The sequence below is a fragment of the Ovis aries genome, chromosome 14 (genome assembly GCF_016772045.2).
Source record: "Ovis aries strain OAR_USU_Benz2616 breed Rambouillet chromosome 14, ARS-UI_Ramb_v3.0, whole genome shotgun sequence".
NCBI classification, from domain to species: domain Eukaryota; kingdom Metazoa; phylum Chordata; class Mammalia; order Artiodactyla; family Bovidae; genus Ovis; species Ovis aries.
This window is the reverse complement of record NC_056067.1, coordinates 9,969,739-9,987,866: the sequence shown is the minus strand read 5'-3', so window position 1 is coordinate 9,987,866 and position 18,128 is coordinate 9,969,739. Positions and strand designations below refer to the sequence as shown.

Below are 18,128 nucleotides of genomic sequence, written 5' to 3'. Positions count from 1 at the left end.
GGGGAGCTGCTGCGGCGGCGGTGACGGGGGCGGCGGCCGCGCGTCTTTGGCGGGACCAGCTTCGAGGCCGCACCGTCTCTGCAGGTACCGCGCCCCCCCGCCCCCGCGCATCCCCGGGTCCCAGACCTTCCTAGGTTCTCTCGGCGCCCGGCGGAGCTTCTGCCCGGCTGCTCGCTCTGCGCCCCACCACGCCCCCTGGGACCAGTGCCCTCCTTGCCGAGAGCCCCGGGACCCTCGGGCCCTGTCGTCCCTCCCTTCCCTGGGACTCCCGCCCCCAGCACCCCTCCTTCCTGGCCTGTCCACCCGGAGCGCCTCTTCCCCAACTCCATCCGGGCGTTGCACCCCATGAGGAGCCCGTCTTCTGGGCCCGCCCCTCCCCCGGGACCCGGCCTACCTGGGGCCCCACCCACCCCGAGCGCGGGCCCATCTCTTTCCCGGACGTGACCCGGGTGCTGCCCACGAGTCCCTGAAAGGCACCCATTTGTGCTTCTTTATTCTCGTTTCCAAAGGGACTCGGTCTGAGTGGGGTTTGTTGTCTTCGTCTTTGTTCTGAATGAGAAGTAATTCAGAATAAGGCCGCTCTTTGAGAAAGGGCCCCACCAGCTCTCCAGCGGCCGTGGTTTGTTGGGCCCTGCCAGGTGCTGGAGGGGAAGGGTTATGGGGACCAGGGAGGCTGTCGCTGTTCCGAAAGAATGTGCAGCCCGGTGAAGCCCAACCCAGCGGCCCGCTCGGTGATGTCAGCAGGATGCCCGCCTGGGGGTCTCAGAGTGGGGTTCACCAGGCAGGCCTCTGGACTTTAACAGACCTTGATCTAAATTCCCACCGCCCACTTCTTAGCTGCAGAGTCCTGCTTGTGCCACTTTACCTCGGTAAGCCTCAGTTTCCATGTCTGTAAACTGGGCATGATTACAACTCTGCCTGGAAGCGTTGATGAGAGAAGTACCATGATAGGAAGAAAGCACTTAGTGGAGTCTTTTGCAGAAAGCCAGATTTTAACCCTGAGCGCTGCAAATAGACAATAACTAACATTACTGAACATTAAATTACAGTGGCTGATAGCCAAGGTTTATTGAGTGCTGATGTTCCCAGGCTCTGAGTGCTTCATATGTATGATCTGATTTAATTTTCATTATAATCTTAGGAAGGAAATATTAGCCCTATATTTGCAGGTGATATAAGGAACGCTCCGTGAAGTAATGAAGCAACTTCACCCAAGACACACAGCTCTTACATGGGGAGCCTGGGTTCAAATCCAGGATGTCTGTTTTCTGAGTCCGTGTTTGTGATCACTATAGTAATATTCCACAGACATAGATAGAGCTCAACAAATTGTTTATTTATTTATTTATTTATTTTTTTTTCAAATTGTTTTTTTAAAGCAGATTTTTTTTTGAAATAAAAGTCACATAACAATTCACCATTTTAGCCATTTAAACGTGTGCTGTTCATAGTAGCATGTTCACTGTCCACGACCATCACCACTGTTTAATTCCAGAACATTCCCATCATTCCCCAAGGAAATCCCACCCCATTGGCAGTCACTCCCTGTTTCCCATCCTCCCGCCTTGTGGCAGCCCTCCTCTCCTTTCTGTCTCTGGATTTGCCTTTTCTGGACATTTCCCGTACCTGGAGTCATATAACGAGTGGCCTTTTGTGTCTGGCTTCTTTGGCTCAGCATACTCTTCTCGAGAGTTGTCCATATCATCACATGTATCCATACTTTGTTCTTTACATTGCTGAATAATATTGATCATGTGGAGAGACCACATTTGTTTGTGCGTTCATCTGTTGTTGGACGCTTGGGTGGTTTCCACTTTTTAGCCATACCGGTTATCTTGGGTCTGTACCCAGGAGTGGATGCTGTTATAGTTTTAATTCCCATTGCACAAGTGGAGACCTGAAACTGAGGGGTATTGGATCTCAGACAAGAAGGCCCATGTTTTGACTCTCTCCATGTAGTTTATGTTAGCGGCTTACTGAAACTTGGCACAGGGAGGTAAGGAAACTCCAAAAAGTCATGATACACCAATAACAGCTCCATCAAAGTGCTGATGCAAAGTTGGAGAAGCTTCTCAAGTTATTTCTACCTGAGTGAAATTTGAGCTTTGAACACAAGGCATTATTTGCTTCTATTTGTTAAATAAATACTGTGTACCTAGCACCATGCTAGGGTCTGGGGAGGAACAGTAGAGATGGATGCGACCCCAACCTCACACCATCACAAGGCCACAGGTGGATTAAAGACTTGCATCTGAAAAGCAGAATTGTAAAAAAAAAAAAACTGGAAAATAATATGGAAAAATATCTTTCTGACCTGGGGCTAAGATGGGATATCTGAAATGAGACGTAACAAGCATAACCCAAGCGGGAAAAAGATTGATAAATTGGACTATGTTGATGTTGATACTAAGACATTCATTTCATCAAAAGCAGTTATATAAAGAGAGAAAGCATACAGAGGACTAGTATCTAGAATGTAGAAAGAATACTTAAAGCTCTGAAAGAAAAAAAAGACAACGCAATAGAAAGAAGGTCACAAGGGGACTCTCCTGGTGGTGCAGTGGTTAAGACTCTGTATGTCCAGTGCAGGGGGCTTGGGTTTGATCCAGCATGCTGTGTGGCTCAGCCAAAATAAAGAAATACAATTTTTAAAAATTAAAATTTTTTAAAAGTTGATTTGAAAAGAAGTAAGATCAAAAGCTAGAAACAGTCATTTCATAGATAAGAAAACACAAACAGCACAGAAACATCAGAAGGGAGTGCCAGCCTTATTAACAGTCAGGGAATGCCAGTGCAGACGATGGTGAGGTCCCATTTCACAGGCAGCCTTTGGCAGGAAGTGAACTGTTGGATGTTGCCAGCCATTGAGAGGAGGCAGCATGGGCTCACACTTGCTGCTGGTGGGCGTGTAAAGTGGCTCAGCTGCTTTGGCAGCATCTGGTTGAACACACGGATGCCCTGTGGCCCAGCAATTCGATTCTTAGGCCTGTCCCTTTGAGAAACTCTTGGTGTATGCACAAGAACGTTGACAGCAGCGCTGTTCATAGTTGTAAAGTCAAAACCAACAAGAACAACCCATCAGCAGTAGACCGGACATGCGAATTGTGTCTGTGCCATGAGACGGTGCAGCAGTGAGAGTTTATGGCCTGTGGCTGCAGAAGTGTGCCTGGGTCTGGAAAACAGCCCTGAGTGAGAGGAACGAGTCACCAAAGGATACGAGTCACCAAAGGATACATGGGCTTGATTCCTTATGTAAGGGGAAAACCAGACAAAACGGAGTACTGTTATTTCAGAATCTGTGGTAGGGTGGTATACAACTATTTACCAAAGAAAGAAGAGAGCAAGTGAATGATTACATCAGAACTTGGGAGACTGATTACCCCAAGGGTGGCGGAAGGGGATGTGACCAGGGAGGAGGCATTGGGCCTTCTGAGACTCTGATTTGATTTGTGGAGTCCTGTGGCCCCGTGAGTGTTTTTTATTCTTTGAGCTGTGCATAATAGACAACTTTGGTGTACATCTTTCCAATTTTCTTCAATTGTTGTTTAGTCGCTCAGTCGTGTCTGACTCTGCAACCCCATGGACTGCAGCACGCCAGCCTTCCCTGTCCTTCACCATCTCCTGGAGTTTGCTCAGTCTTATGCCCATTGAGTTGGTGATGCCATCCAACCATCTCAACCTCTGTCGTCCCCTTCTCCTCCTGCTCTCAGTCTTTCTCAGCGTCAGGGTCTTTGCCAATGAGTTGGCTCTTTGCCTCAGGTGGCCAAAGTATTGGAGCTTCAGCATCAATGCCTGTTTGGAATTCATGGCACATGAATTTTTACTTTTTTTAACTTTTAAAACCTTTGGTTTAATTTTTTTGTTACGTTTTCCCAGCTGAGCTGTGAGGGAAAGGCATTTGCTGTTTGTTTTTGCTTGCAGCTTGTCCTGAAGAGAAGGCAGAGCAGCTCCTGGAGGCCCAGAGCTGGCACAGGAGGTAAGAGGAGACTGCAGGTGGAGAATGACTGGGGAGAATGACTTGGGCAGAAAGACTGAGGACTCGGTCATAGTCAGGCATCTTTTCTGGACTTTTTCCGTCTCACATTCTTGAGAAAAATGGTGTTCAAGGAGGGGTTGAAGTTCCCTTTACACAGCTTCCCCTTGAGGTGAGGTCATTCCCCAAGGCACATGTGACCTCCTTTTAGCTGGAATCTTATTACAGACACGCCTGCCGTGCATTTTTCCCCACAAGTATTTCTTTGGCTCCAATCTATTAGACCTTGATATGTGGCGTCCAGTGTTTTACTAAAAACATTGTTGTAACATCTTAGACATATATCCACCTGTTATTTTGAAGAATAGATTTAATGTTCCAAGTATCTAGTTTGTTTGTTTGTTTGTTTTTTGCTTATGGTTGTATTATTTCTAACTTTATTACATTTTGTTCAAAAAGCACTGTGCATACAAGTATCATGTTTTGCATTTACTTTCCTCATGGCCTGCTCTTTGAGTAAGTGTGACAGATGGCACGTGTCCACTATAAAAGCGTTATTTCAGGAACTCCCACCTTAGGGTGTTGGACTCGGAGTCTCAGTTTCTGTGTTCTTCATTGTAAGGAGCTTGTGTTTTCGGTCACTTCTCTGGGAATCTTGAATCAGCTCTGTCCCGGGAAGCAGCTAGTGTGACTGTGAGGGGCCTTCCCAGCCAGCACCTGCCCCCCAGGATGTGGCTCTGTACTGCCAGGATGTGGCAGGGGACCGTTGGGGAGGTGACCTGTCACTGCCTCATCACGAGCATCTGGAAGCTTTGAGAGGTGCTCGTGCGTAGTATGCAAAGAGGGGATGCCTTTGAGGTGGAGGACTGTGACCCTGAGGGTTTCCCTGGTGGCTCAGTGGTAAAGAATCTGCGTGCCAGTGTGGGAGTAGTGGATTCGATCCCTGGGTTGGGAAGATCCCTTGGAAGAGGGAATGACAACCCATTCCAGTATTCTTGCCTGGGAAATCCCATGGACAGAGGAGCCTGGTGGGCTGCAGTCCATAGGGTCACAAAGTGTTGGACACAACTGAGCAACTAAGCACAGCACAGGACAGTGGGGCATTTAGGAATCCTACTGCCTGTTTCTTCAGTTTTTTATCATATTTCTTTAGTATGTTCTGTTGGTCTGTAATTTGGCCTACACATTCATATGCATACTCAACACACACACGTATTTACATTCAGTAGTTTCTTGTTATTTCATGCGCCTGTTAACCAGTGTGGTGTCATTCTTACAGAGTGTTCCATTCCAGAGGTTAATTTGTTTTCTTCACTCTGCAGACCTTGGTTGAGCTCAGATTGCATTGCGGTGGAGTGGGAGGGAATTCACTTGTTCTTCCTTAAGCTTATGCCAATTTTTGCTGCTACTGTCAGGGATTTTTTTTCTTAGTTTCAGAAAAAACCTTAGTTTTTTTCTATACAGATTTCTATAAGAGAGGCCACTTCCAGAAATTTTATATAAATTTTGTTTTTGGCTTAAATCTATGTTCTCTTACATAATATTAATAAATGCTATATACCCTTGTGCTTGTGCATATCTGAGCTCCCTGTAGTTTAATTGTGGTCTGTTCTGATCTTTTTGAAATGTGGTCCACTGGAGAAGGGAATGGCAAACCACCTCAGTATTCTTGCCTTGAGAACCCCATGAACAGTATGAAAAGGCAAAATGATAGGATACTGAAAGAGGAACTCCCCAGGTCAGTAGGTGCCCAATATGCTACTGGAGATCAGTGGAGAAATAACTCCAGAAAGAATGAAGGGATGGAGCCAAAGCAAAAACAGTACCTAGCTGTGGATGTGACTGGTGATAGAAGCAAGGTCTGATGCTGTAAAGAGCAATATTGCATAGGAACGTGGAATGTCAGGTCCATGAATCAAGGCAAATTGGAAGTGGTCAAACAAGAAATGGCAAGAGTGATGTCAACATTCTAGGAATCAGCGAACTAAAATGGACTGGAATGGGTGACTTTAACTCAGATGACCATTATATCTACTACTGTGGGCAGGAATCCCTCAGAAGAAATGGAGTAGCCATCATGGTCAACAAAAGAGTCCGAAATGCAGTACTTGGATGCAGTCTCAAAAACGACAGAATGATCTCTGTTCATTTCCAAGGCAAACCATTCAATATCACGGTAATCCAAGTCTATGCCCCAACCAGTAACGCTGAAGAAGCTGAAGTTGAATGGTTCTATGAAGACCTACAAGACCTTTTAGAACTAACACCCCAAAAAGATGTCCTTTTCATTATAGGGGACTGGAATGCAAAAGTAGGAAGTCAAGAAACACCTGGAGTAACAGGTAAATTTGGCCTTGGAATGTGGAATGAAGCAGGGCAAAGACTAATAGAGTTTTGCCAAGAAAATGCACTGGTTATAGCAAACACCCTCTTCCAACAACATAAGAGAAGACTCTACACATGGATATCACCAGATGGTCAACACCAAAATCAGATTGATTATATTCTTTGCAGCCAAAGATGGAGAAGCTCTATACAGTCAGCAAAAACAAGACCAGGAGCTGACTGTGGCTCAGATCATGAACTCCTTATTACCAAATTCAGACTTAAATTGAAGAAAGTAGGGAAAACCACTAGACCATTCAGGTATGATCTAAATCAAATCCCTTATGATTATACAGTGGAAGTGAGAAATAGATTTAAGGGACTCTGATAGATAGAGTGCCTGATGAACTATGGAATGAGGTTCATGACATTGTACAGGAGACAGGGATCAAGACCATCCCCGTGGAAAAGAAATGCAAAAAAGCAAAATGGCTGTCTGGGGAGGCCTTACAAATAGCTGTGAAAAGAAGAGAGGCGAAAAGGAAAGATATAAGCATCTAAATGCAGAGTTCCAAAGAATAGCAAGAAGAGATAAGAAAGCCTTCCTCAGCAATCAGTGCAAAGAAATAGAGGAAAACAACAGAATGGGAAAGACTAGAGATCTCTTCAAGAAAACTAGAGATACAAAGGGAACATTTCATGCAAAGATGGGCTCGATAAAGGACAGAAATGGTGTGGACCTAACAGAAGCAGAAGATATTAAGAAGAGGTGGCAAGAATACACAGAAGAACTGTACAAAAAAGATCTTGATGACCCAGATAATCACGATGGTATGATCACTAATCTAGAGCCAGACATCTTGGAATGTGAAGTCAAGTGGGCCTTAGAAAGCATCACTACAAACAAAGCTAGTGGAGGTGATGGAATTCCAGTTGAGCTCTTTCAAATCCTGAAAGATGATGCTGTGAAAGTGCTGCGCTCAATATGCCAGCAAATTTGGGAAACTCAGCAGTGGCCACAGGACTGGAAAAGGTCCATTTTCATTCCAATTCCAAAGAAAGGCAATGCCAAAGAATGCTCAAACTACCACACAATTGCACTCATCTCACATGCTAGTAAAGTAATGCCCAAAGTTCTCTAAGCCAGGCTTCAGTAATACGTGAACCGTGAACTTCTTGATGTTCAAGCTGGTTTTCGAAAAGGCAGAGGAACCAGAGATCAAATTGCCAATATCTGCTGGATCATGGAAAAAGCAAGAGTTCCAGAAAAACATCTATTTCTGCTTTATTGACTATGCCAAAGCCTTTGACTTTGTGGATCACAGTAAACTGTGGAAAATTCTGAGAGAGATGGGAATATCAAACCACCTGACCTGCCCCTTGAGAAATCTGTATGCAGGTCAGGAAGCAACAGTTAGAACTGGACGTGAAACAACAGACTGGTTCCAAATAGGAAAAGGAGTACGTCAAGGCTGTATATTGTCACCCTGCTTATTTAACTTTTATGCAGAGTACATCATGAGAAATGCTGGATTGGAAGAAACAAGAGCTGGAATCAAGATTGCTGGGAGAAGTATCAATAACCTCAGATATGCAGATGACACCACCCTTATGGCAGAAAGTGAAGAGGAACTAAAAAGCCTCTTGATGAAAGTGAAAGAGGAGAGTGAAAAAGTTGGCTTAAAGCTCAACATTCAGAAAAAGAAGATCATGGCATCCGGTCCCATCACTTCATGGGAAATAGATGGGGAAACAGTGGAAACAGTGTCAGACTTTATCTTTTTGGGCTCCAAAATCACTGCAGATGGTGACTGCAGCCATGAAATTAAAAGATGCTTACTCCTTGGAAGAAAAGTTATGAGCAACCTAGATAGTATATTCAAAAGCAGAGACGTTACTTTGCCAACTAAGGTCCACCTAGTCAAGGCTATGGTTTCCCAGTGGTCATATATGGATGTGAGAGTTGGGCTGTGAAGAAGACTGAGCGCCGAAGAATTGATGCTTTTGAACTGTGGTGTTAGAGAAGACTCTTGAGAGTCCCTTGGACTGCAAGGAGATCCAAGCAGTCCATTCTGAAGGAGATTAGCCCTGGGATTTCTTTGGAAGGAATGATGGTAAAGCTGAAACTCCAGTACTTTGGCCACCTCATGTGAAGAGTTGACTCATTGGAAAAGACTTTGATGCTGGGAGGGATTGGGGGCAGGAGGAGAAGGGGACAACAGAGGATGAGATGGCTGGATGGCATCACTGACTCAATGGACGTGAGTCTGAGTGAACTCCGGGAGTTGGTGATGGACAGGGAGGTCTGGCCTGCTGCGATTCATGGGGTCGCAAAGAGTCGGACACGACTGAGCAACTGAACTGAACTGACCCTCACTGAGAGCACGTGGTTGGCTCAGGCCTTGGTGACTCCCCTGGTCTGGTCTAGAAGGAAGTTTATCAGCCTTGGTCGTGCCCGGCCTTCCTCTGCCTCTCTGATTGCAGGTGCACACACATACACACCAGTTCATATGGCGTTTTAAGTTGTTTTGTTAGGTGTCAGTCTCTCCTCCTAAGCAGTTGTTTGCTTCATCTTTGAAACCTTAGCGTCCATCCCAGTACATGGCAGGTAAAGATGCTTGCTGTGTGGATACTACAAGAGTCACATTGGGATTTTCTCTCCCCGAACACAAGGGGCCAGGCAAGGATGACGGTGTGCCAGTGATGCCAGCCAGATGAAGCGTGCTTAGCCACTGTCATTTCAGAAAACCATGTCTTCAGGTTTGGGGAGTATCTCTTTTTAAAATGTACATTTATGAACATTATTTATACATAATACAATTTACATTAAAGAGAATTAGAGCATAGTTTTGTCTCAAAGTGAGTTGTAAGGTCTTTGAGGCCGAAGTGTTAGTCGCTCAGTCCAGTCTGACTCTCTGAGACCCTGTGGACTGTAGCCCACCAGGCTCCTTTATCTGGGATTTTCCAGCCAAGCACACTGGAGTGGGTAGCCATTCTCTTGTCCAGGGGATCTTTCTGATCCAAGGATTGAACCCTGGTCTCCTGAATTGCAGGCAGTTTCTGTACTGTCTGAGTGACCAGGAAGCCCCCTTTGAGGCCGAGGCTATGTCCTAATAGTGCCTCTATTTTTCATACTTTGTCTTTACAGGGATAGTAGGTCCTCTGTGCTTGCCGGTTTTGCATAAATAAATTCAATAAAAGAAATAAACGTTACTCTCAGCTGTTATGTGGATTAAAAAGTCTGTGCCTGTCACTAAGCTGGGCTGGGAACTCCTTAGGGCTCAGAGCATATTGTGTTTATTGTCGTATCCATAACATTTAGCTCAGTGCCTGAAGTTTAGTAGGAATTTGGTAACTCTTGATAATCATGTTGACTAATCTTCTTGGATGGAAAGAACTTTGTAAGCTGCAAGACGTTAAGTAATGATATCATAAATTGGCTGGATCCACGGGCTACATGCATTTGAACAGTTACTGTTATTTGAATGCAAAATTGTCAGGCCCTCATGTCTCAAACATCCTTCTTCACCCAAACTGTGTGTGTTCCTTTCAGTTACTAAGCAGAGACAACCTCTCTTGCTCTCTGCCCCTGCAGGCCGCCATGGCTGCCGTCGACAGCTTCTACCTCTTGTACAGGGAAATCGCCAGGTCCTGCAACTGCTACATGGAAGCCCTCGCCTTGGTTGGAGCCTGGTACACGGCCAGAAAAAGCATCACCGTCGTCTGTGACTTCTACAGCCTCATCAGGCTGCATTTCATCCCGCGCCTGGTGAGCAGAGCGGACTTGATCAAGCAGTATGGAAGATGGGCGGTCGTGAGTGGTAAGAGATGAGATTTCAGTTCTTGCCTGATTTAAAAACGAAGTCATCTCTCGCATTTGATCTGTGTTTTAAGGTGGATGCTTCATTCAGGGACTTACTGAATTTAATCATGTTTTCATGGGATAAAGAAATAAAACTTCCTCTGTTACGATTATGTGCACCTTTCTCACCGCTCATCTTGGAAGGTGTGTCCCTGTGTTTGTCCTTCTGTCGCCTCTTGTTCCCCATCCAGCCTTGCCTTCCTGCTGCTTGCTTTTCCTTCTTGCTCTCGGTTTTGAAAGTGTCCTTACAAACTGGTACCACTTTCAGAAATGCTTCTCTTCTTTTAAATTTCATTTTCATTTACCATTGTTTCCTAGGAAAGTACCTTCTGACACTCACAGAGACCAGACGAGGCTTTGAGAACAGTCTCCCACTGTGTCTCACCGTCACCTTGGCAAACGTAAAGCAGTGCTTCCTCTACCTGTCAGAGTGTCTGGGCGAGCATTTGATTAGCTTGTGTCGTTTGTATTACAGTTTCCACCTTGTGCTTGACTGATTACTCACAGAAGCGAGCTTATTTCTAGTGTGAATCCTCTGATTAAACCCAGACCTGGGGTATTTAAAGTCCATTTTAAGGGTCGCACCGTGAAATGAGTTTGCTCCCTTTGCCGGCTTGTCCTGTAGGTGCCACGGACGGGATCGGAAGGGCCTATGCAGAGGAGCTGGCCAGCCGTGGGCTCAACATCGTCCTGATCAGCCGGAACCAAGAGAAGCTGCAGATGGTCGCTAAAGACATAGCTGACACCTACAAAGTGGAGACTGACATCATAGTCGCGGACTTCAGCAGCGGCCGCGAGATTTACGACATGATCCGGGAAGCCTTGCAGGACAGAGACATTGGCATCCTGGTGAATAACGTGGGTGTGTTCTACCCCTATCCGCAGTACTTCACGCAGGTCTCTGAGGACACGCTCTGGGACATCGTCAACGTGAACATCGCCGCGGCCAGCCTCATGGTCCACATTGTGTTGCCAGGGATGGTGGAGAGGAAGAAGGGCGCCATCGTCACCATCTCCTCCGGCTCCTGCTGCAAACCCACCCCCCAGCTGGCGGCATTCTCAGCGTCTAAGGTAAGCCGCTCTCAGGAGGAAAGTGAAGTCATCATGTAGGAAAACATTTATCACAGTGGTTTGGTCTAGTGTGTTGAGTTCTGTGTCAGCAGCTCATGTTTGCTTGTGTTGTATTTTTTCCCCAAAATGACCATAAGTCTTTTTTTTCTCTCTTCATTTCTTTCGAGTTCCCAACAAAATCAGTCTTCCCTCTCCTGTTTTATTTAACAGGCTTATTTAGACCACTTCAGCAGAGCATTGCAGTATGAATATGCTTCCAAAGGAATCTTTGTACAGAGTTTAATCCCATTCTACGTGGCTACCAATGTGGCCACCCCTGGCAGCTTTCTGCACAAGTGCCCATGGTTGGTGCCTTCCCCAAAAGTGTATGCACATCATGCTGTTTCCACCCTCGGCATTTCAAAAAGGACCACAGGATACTGGTCCCATTCCATCCAGGTAACCAGCCGTGTGTGCTCAGCTCTCATAATTAAGGTTAAGGCATCCTAAACCTTTCCAAATGATAGATACATGGGAATCTGATTGAAACCTGATGCTGGAAGATGAGGATCGTAAATTTTGATTCTCACATCTCAGTCATTCCAGTTCAGTCACTGAATTCTTTTCTGTGGATTTATTATGTTAAGAACATTCGAAAGTTCCAGCTGCATGACATCTAGAAGAGGAAATTTTGCTGTTTTAATGTCAGTAGAGTAAGCTCCACCCTGCCCCTCAAACCCCAGTTCTCTCTCACAGTACTGACCATGGATGCATTTTGCTCTTTGACCTGCCTTTTATTCCTGGGATGATTTGGAATTCTTACCTACATGATTTGCTATTCATATCACACTGAGTAAAGATGGAATCGTATCACTGCATGTAGGTCTGTCCTGCCTACTTAGAGGAAGGGGTGGGTGGGCGGTGATCCCATTTCTGTTCCCCAGAGAGTCTAGCATAGGGTCTTGTGCAAAAGCGGGTACTCAATGCAGCATCACCTAAGGTTATTTTCCTCTTTTGTATTTAAGGTGATTGGTGATGTTTGTTGGCTTAAATCATTGCTGATCTGTGCAATTTGTTGTCGATGACTTTGGATTCTAACCTTGTAATCCTTTTCTCTTTCATCTTTAGTTTCTTTTCGCACAGTATATGCCTGAATGGCTCTGGGTGTGGGGAGCAAATATTCTCAACCGTTCTTTGCGTAAGGAGGCCTTATCCTGCAAAGCTTGAAGCCGGATGATGGTTGGGAAGTTTGACCAACTCGTGGGAGCCTGCAGTATTCTACATTTGGAGGGATACATGGAATTTATCTTCTGCATTTTTTTTTCACGACTGATTATTTAGCATACTCTTGACTCATCCTTTGCAAAACAAACATAAACCTTTTAAGAGTGCTGTGGGAAAGCCTTCAGGGCCGCACAGAGAGCACAGAGTGAATACCACTGTGGCACGAGAACTGACGGAGGAAACCTAAAATGTGATGTGTGCTTTTGTTTTTCAAACTTTTCAGAAGTTGTGTGATTTATGTTGTTCTAGGAGCTCCAGTAATACGATACTGAAATATGATATAACTTGCCAGCTCTTATAGTCTCACATGTTTCTTAAGGGAAATTATCAATGTCAGTAGATGAATTATAGCATTGGTTTTCAAATGTCCATCAGGAAAGACTATTGAAAAGTGTTATTTTCTAGGTAAGATTGCTGGTATGATTAGTGGAAACCTGTATTATACTGTGTAGCTTTAGTCGTTTGGCTCTCTGTATATGAAATGCTGCTCTTCAAATGATAATTAGAGAACCATGTGTGTACATATGTTGTGTACATCCGGGCAACTTTATTTATTGGTAGTTTACTTTAAAAAAGATTTCTCGTCAAGATGTCTTAATGTAGCACCCAAAGGGGTATTAAAATTCTACATTATTATTTTTCATACTAAACAAGGCCGCCTAATTTTGTGCTATAGGTTTGCCATATATAATATCACCTAACAATGTTCTGTTTTTTTTTTTTTTAATCTACTAAGGAATTCATTCATTCATAGATTTGGACATGTGATGACTGACCCTCAGTCATCTCTTGATTTATAGTTACTGTGGATAAGTAGTGACTTCTCAGCCTATGACCCATTTTATAACTGAAGTTTAGCCCTCTAGAACTTCTTATACCTGGTTGTGAAACACTTTTCTGTGTAATATTATTCCATCCCAGTAGCATTAATGGTATAAATATCAAGTATTTATAGAATAATAGTTAAAATATGGACAAATTACGTGTGTGAAAAGACATACTGTATCTCTTGAAATCAGAAGCTCATTCTTGATTCGTGTTACAAATTTGTATGTTATAGTGAACACTTTAATTGGTGTGAAGATAATTAATGCCCAATAACCACCACTATATGGGTTTGTACTGAAACCTACTGTGTAGTCTTTTTGGTTCAGGTCTTATGAAGCCAAACATTTTTGAGAACCACATACCTAGTGCTTTGACAATTGTACATCACTAGACGAATATGACAGTATGTGCACATTTGAGATCCAGAGTTTAATATTGCAGCGCTGATGCAGAAACCAGTTAATTGAAATCAGGACTTTTATGGAATCGCTTACTCCTGAGCTGATATCTATTATGAGGAGGCCTGAGCATGCTTTTATTTTATGCCCACAGTTTTGCCAGTGACATTGCCTTAGTATTTCCAGACCTGACTTGAACTCAGGATCAGAGGTTAAATTCAGAAGCTCTTCCATCTACAGATCAGGTCTTCATCTCACAAGAGGAAGAACTGCAGTGCGGGAAGTCACATTCCAGTGATTCTACACGGAAGTGATGACTTTGATGGCGTTAGCTGGAAGCCTTTGTCATATTTGGCGTTTCCCCACCTGACAGTTAATTGATGGTCATTAAGACTAGAGAAAACTTGACTTCATGCCACATTGACTTGAACTTTGACATATAATAAGCAGCGATGTGATGTAAAAATACCATATTTATATTTAAGGTGATGTGTGGTACAGCAGTGTCTTATAGATTAGATGTTGGATCATTGTTACATGATGAGACTAAGTAAACCATGTCAGTGATGTTTTAAAATTCTCTTGGCAGGACGTATGTAAATATACTGATTGGTGCAAAGTTCATGAAAGATGAAAACCAAGAATCTTCCTTAGGTTCATCTTTCCCAGCGCTCATTTGAGAGTCATAATTAGACCACTGTAGCTGGGGTTTCTTATTAAGGATGTGGGAAATAAACCTTTGAAACAACCTATGACCTGAAAATTTAACAATAAAAGCAGTTGCTTCTGCTTCCTTTAGAAGAGGTATTGGTCCATATGTTTGGAAAGAGAGAAACATTCCCCCCCCCCATAGAAACACATTTTAAAATTATAAAAAATTAATCTCTGAACACCTGTGACGCTAATTCATTAAAAGCTGATAAATCAGTTAGAAAATCATGCATAGCCGTATGTCTCACAAGTCTTGAAACTACAGAGTTGATTTTTTTGCTCTCATTCTCCTGATAGGTTGAGTAAGATAAAGGCCGATTTTTGTTCCTTGACATGGGTGATAAAGAGATCACTGGTGGTTTTGCCATGATCCATTTTTCTTTGAGTGGTGGGGATGAAAGGTAGCAAGTTCAAGGACGGGGAAGAAAAAGGGAGACAGTGAGTAGAGACAGCTCTTCTGAGGAATCTTGCTTTGTTTTGCTTTCACCTCAGTTACTTAAAATCTTGGCACATTTGGGTTAAATGGCATCTCAAGTCTTGACACTGTGTACACTCCAAAATCAGTCTTTCTTTCTGTGTCTCTGGACTGTTACTCTTTAAAATAGCATTCAGGTTAAATAAAGATTTACCTTCCCATGGGATTACAAATGCTTTATTATACACATGAAGTGTTAGTTTAGGGAGTTACCAGAACCTGGAGTGGTTGAAAACCGGTAGACCAGGATTCTGGGGTGCTCAGGCCCCCTTGGTAAATTTCCAGGCCACCTCCTGTCATGGCCCAGGCCCCCTGCAGTTTTTAGGGCTCTCAGGAGCTGCAAAGTTCTCCTCCCCTTCAGTGTCACAGGACAAGGATGTTTGCAATTCACTAACCTACCTCTGTTCTAACAGTGGGGCTTTGTATTCAATGGCAGGGACTTAAAGGGCTGTTAAAAGAACCCTGATTAGAACAGCAGTTAATTTTAAGATCAAGTCCCTTATGTGGTCTGGTAGGAGGGGAGTGCTCTGGATTTACAAATACAAGAGTCAGGAATTCTCTGAAAGTTCCTAACACTGATGTGATCTCAGGAGGTGGGGAAGAACTGATCAGGTGTGGGTTGGTCGAGTACAACCACATTTATTGAATATGTTGTGTGTCAAAGTCTGTATGTGTATGCTTCATTTAACCTTCATCCTTTGAGGGAGGTATTCATATCTCCTTTGGGTGAGGAAGTTGAGTTCCAGAGAGCCGAGGTACAACTTGCCTAAGATCATAAAAAGCTAGTAGGTGATTCTGTTTCTCTGCTATATCAGTTTGGTTAAATATTGTTAAAAGGAATATGCAGTGCTGTGGTTTCTAATATTGGGGCATTATCCAGGTGCTGTGGAAAGGTCAAACGATGCAGCTTTATCTCAGGACACAGCACATCATTTGTCATCAGCATGACCTAAAACAGGCTTTCAGTCCTCCTTGCGTGCCAGCTCAGTCGTGTCCGACTGTTTTACAACTCCATGAACTGTAGCCCTCAAGGCTCATCTGTCTATGGAATTTTCCTGGCAAGGTTGTCATTTCCTTTTCCAGGGAATCTTCCCTATCCAGGGAGCGAACTTGCGTCTCCTGCATTGGCAGGCAGATTCTTTACCACTGCTGCCACCTGCAAAGCCTTTCCATCCCCTAGTTGTGCCCTATGTCTAGTGTGGATCAGCTCAACACTTAAGACATTAAGTGGGTGATTTTAGTATCTCAATCACCCAGACAATTGGGGGGGGGGCGCACTTTTAGGGAGTTTAATACATTGATCTTTGTTCAGAACGCGTCACCGCTTGGTGTCCCTCGTCCAGGCGACGCTGGGAGAGGTTAAGAGTAGAGCAGACCGGACTTCAGGCCGGGGTCTCGCCTGTCAGGGTGGGAGTCTGGTGAGTACTCGCACCCTCCGGCCTTGAGTAAGCACTCGACTCGCCTGTATCCGAGCTGCAGCGAGGGTTAAACGGGTAGAGGTTTGCAGGGCGAGCGCCGCCGCACCTGGCTCTACAGGCCCCAGGAGGAGAGCACTGGATGAATATGAACGTTCAGTGGCTGTTCTGCCACGGCTGTCCTCCGAAAGGCTGCGCCCGCTCCGGGGCCATACAGGTTTCCTGAGCTCTAGTGAATCCCCCACCCGCCCACTCCAATCGTCCTTTCTCCCGACTGGAGCCGAGTCCCAGCACCCTGACCCCGCCTCTGCCCCAGGGCCGCAAACGTCGCGAGACCTCCACCCTTCCTCCCGGCCAGGGTGCCCCCCGCCCCGGGACCTCGGCGTCCAGCGCGCGCACGCAGGGCACGCACGGTCGGCGGGGTCCGGCGTTCCGGGCCGTCGGTGTCCCCGCCCCAATCACGCAGTCTCGCGAGAGTTGGGAGTAAACAGCCCCGAATGGAGACCCGAGGCGTGTTTGCGGCGGAGGCGCCGTTATCCCGGGCCCAGCAGACCCGAGCCTGAGGCGGCCGCAGGTACGTCAGGCAAGTCCGCTCCTCTGAGCCGCCGGCCCTCCCTACCTGTCGCCTGCGCGCTCTGGCTTGCTTGCCGCGCTCGAGGCCCCGAGGGCGGGGGTCTGTTGGGGCGGGGGCGGCGGCGGCGGGGCCTCTCTGCGCCCCTGGAGCCGCGCGGGCGCGAACCGGGCGGTACGGGGGCGGCGGTGGGGGGGCGCGGGGAGGACGAGCGGTGGAGACGTGCGGGTGCGCCGCTTGCCTGCCCGCGGGAGCCGCGCCGTCCCGCCGCTCGCCCCGGCCGGACTGCCGGCCGGGTTCCCCGCCTGGCCCTCTTTGCGCGTTGACACGCCACGGTGGTCGCTCAACTTCCCCGCTTCCTTTATCTGAAGTGAACTTTGACGGAGTCACACCGTGTGCTTGGTCCGGGCCCTCATCCTCGGAACAGACCGCGGTTCTCGGTCTGCTTCCCAGATGGGAGCCTGCTGTGGGATCTTAAGGGACCTCGATTCCTGCCCCTTCCGAGTCTGGTTTTTATAAATGCGGGGTAAGAACCTCGTCGGTTATTTGGGGCGGGGAGGTTCTGGTTGACTCTCAGACCCGTAGGAGCTTCACGTGCTGCCTAAGACTGTTGTACACCGTCTCCTTTACGTTCATTTAAGATGTTTTCCCCTTGTCTGGGTTAGCGCCCTTGAGACTTTTGGCCTATTTGCCTATGCAGATTAAGTTAAATATTTACTTTAGATTCCGAAGGACACTTCCAAGTAAGAGAGTGGCCTAAGGTCTCGGAGTTGAACTGGAGAATTTCATTTCCTTTGGCCCTTTAGTCTTGACTGCTGGTAAGTAGCGCTCTCGCTTCAAGGTTTCAGTTTGCCTAAGTATAAAAATGAGGGGTTTGGAGAACAGTGATTTTTTTTCCCACCAACTTTTAATCTGCAACACCCATTTTACACACACACACACCCATATATATATATATATATATATATGTATATACACACACACACTTTTTTTAACGTGAGCGCTTTATTAAGGTTAAAATTACTGTTTTTAAGTGTGCTTACTCAGCTTTTTTTCCCTGTAAATTTGCAGTTGTGCAATCATCATAATCCAGTTTTAGAACATTTCTTCCATCCCCCAAAAGATCCTCCATAGTGCCCATTTGCAGTCAGTGACCATTTCTAACTCCCGCTCCAGGTGACCACTAATTTACTGTCTCCTTAGATTTGTCTTTTTTGAATGTTTTGTGTATGTAGA

General features: G+C 45.6%; 2 protein-coding genes and 1 pseudogene across 9 annotated transcripts in view; all 3 read left to right on the top strand.

The window, feature by feature from the left end:
* The first annotated feature begins 8 nt into the window (after positions 1 to 8).
* On the top strand, positions 9 to 14,518 carry HSDL1 (hydroxysteroid dehydrogenase like 1). 2 transcript variants are annotated; one of them, XM_027977679.3, is made up of 6 exons: positions 9 to 84; positions 3,922 to 3,976; positions 9,894 to 10,119; positions 10,786 to 11,231; positions 11,442 to 11,669; positions 12,339 to 14,518. In XM_027977679.3, exons 3-6 carry the CDS (start codon positions 9,900 to 9,902, stop codon positions 12,435 to 12,437), a joined length of 993 nt encoding a protein of 330 aa, XP_027833480.1. In that variant the 5' UTR covers positions 9 to 84; positions 3,922 to 3,976; positions 9,894 to 9,899; the 3' UTR covers positions 12,438 to 14,518. The 2 variants fall into 2 exon arrangements, with proteins under 2 accessions (XP_027833480.1, XP_027833479.1); XM_027977678.3 differs by lacking the exon at positions 3,922 to 3,976.
* On the top strand, positions 3,985 to 9,887 carry LOC132657666 (craniofacial development protein 2-like; annotated as a pseudogene).
* A 2,275-nt stretch (positions 14,519 to 16,793) lies between the features above and the next one.
* Positions 16,794 to 18,128, top strand: part of MBTPS1 (membrane bound transcription factor peptidase, site 1) — a 45,165-nt gene continuing 43,830 nt past the window's right edge. For 3 of the 7 annotated variants that reach the window (XM_027977676.2, XM_042231505.1, XM_027977677.2), the window contains exon 1: positions 16,794 to 16,895. The gene's annotated coding sequence lies outside the window, so the exon portion shown is untranslated. Of the gene's footprint in view, positions 16,905 to 17,026; positions 17,419 to 17,615; positions 17,711 to 18,128 lie in introns of those variants that run through there. The other 4 variants (XM_060397877.1, XM_060397879.1, XM_042231504.1 and 1 more) reach the window with 3 other exon arrangements.

Coding starts and splice junctions, on each gene's coding strand:
- HSDL1 (XM_027977678.3), top strand. CDS start 9,900: ATGGCTGCCGTCGACAGCTTCTACCTCTTGTACAGGGAAATCGCCAGG. Junction 10,120..10,785: donor AAGATGGGCGGTCGTGAGTG/GTAAGAGATGAG, acceptor CTTGTCCTGTAG/GTGCCACGGACGGGATCGGA. Junction 11,232..11,441: donor CGGCATTCTCAGCGTCTAAG/GTAAGCCGCTCT, acceptor TTTATTTAACAG/GCTTATTTAGACCACTTCAG.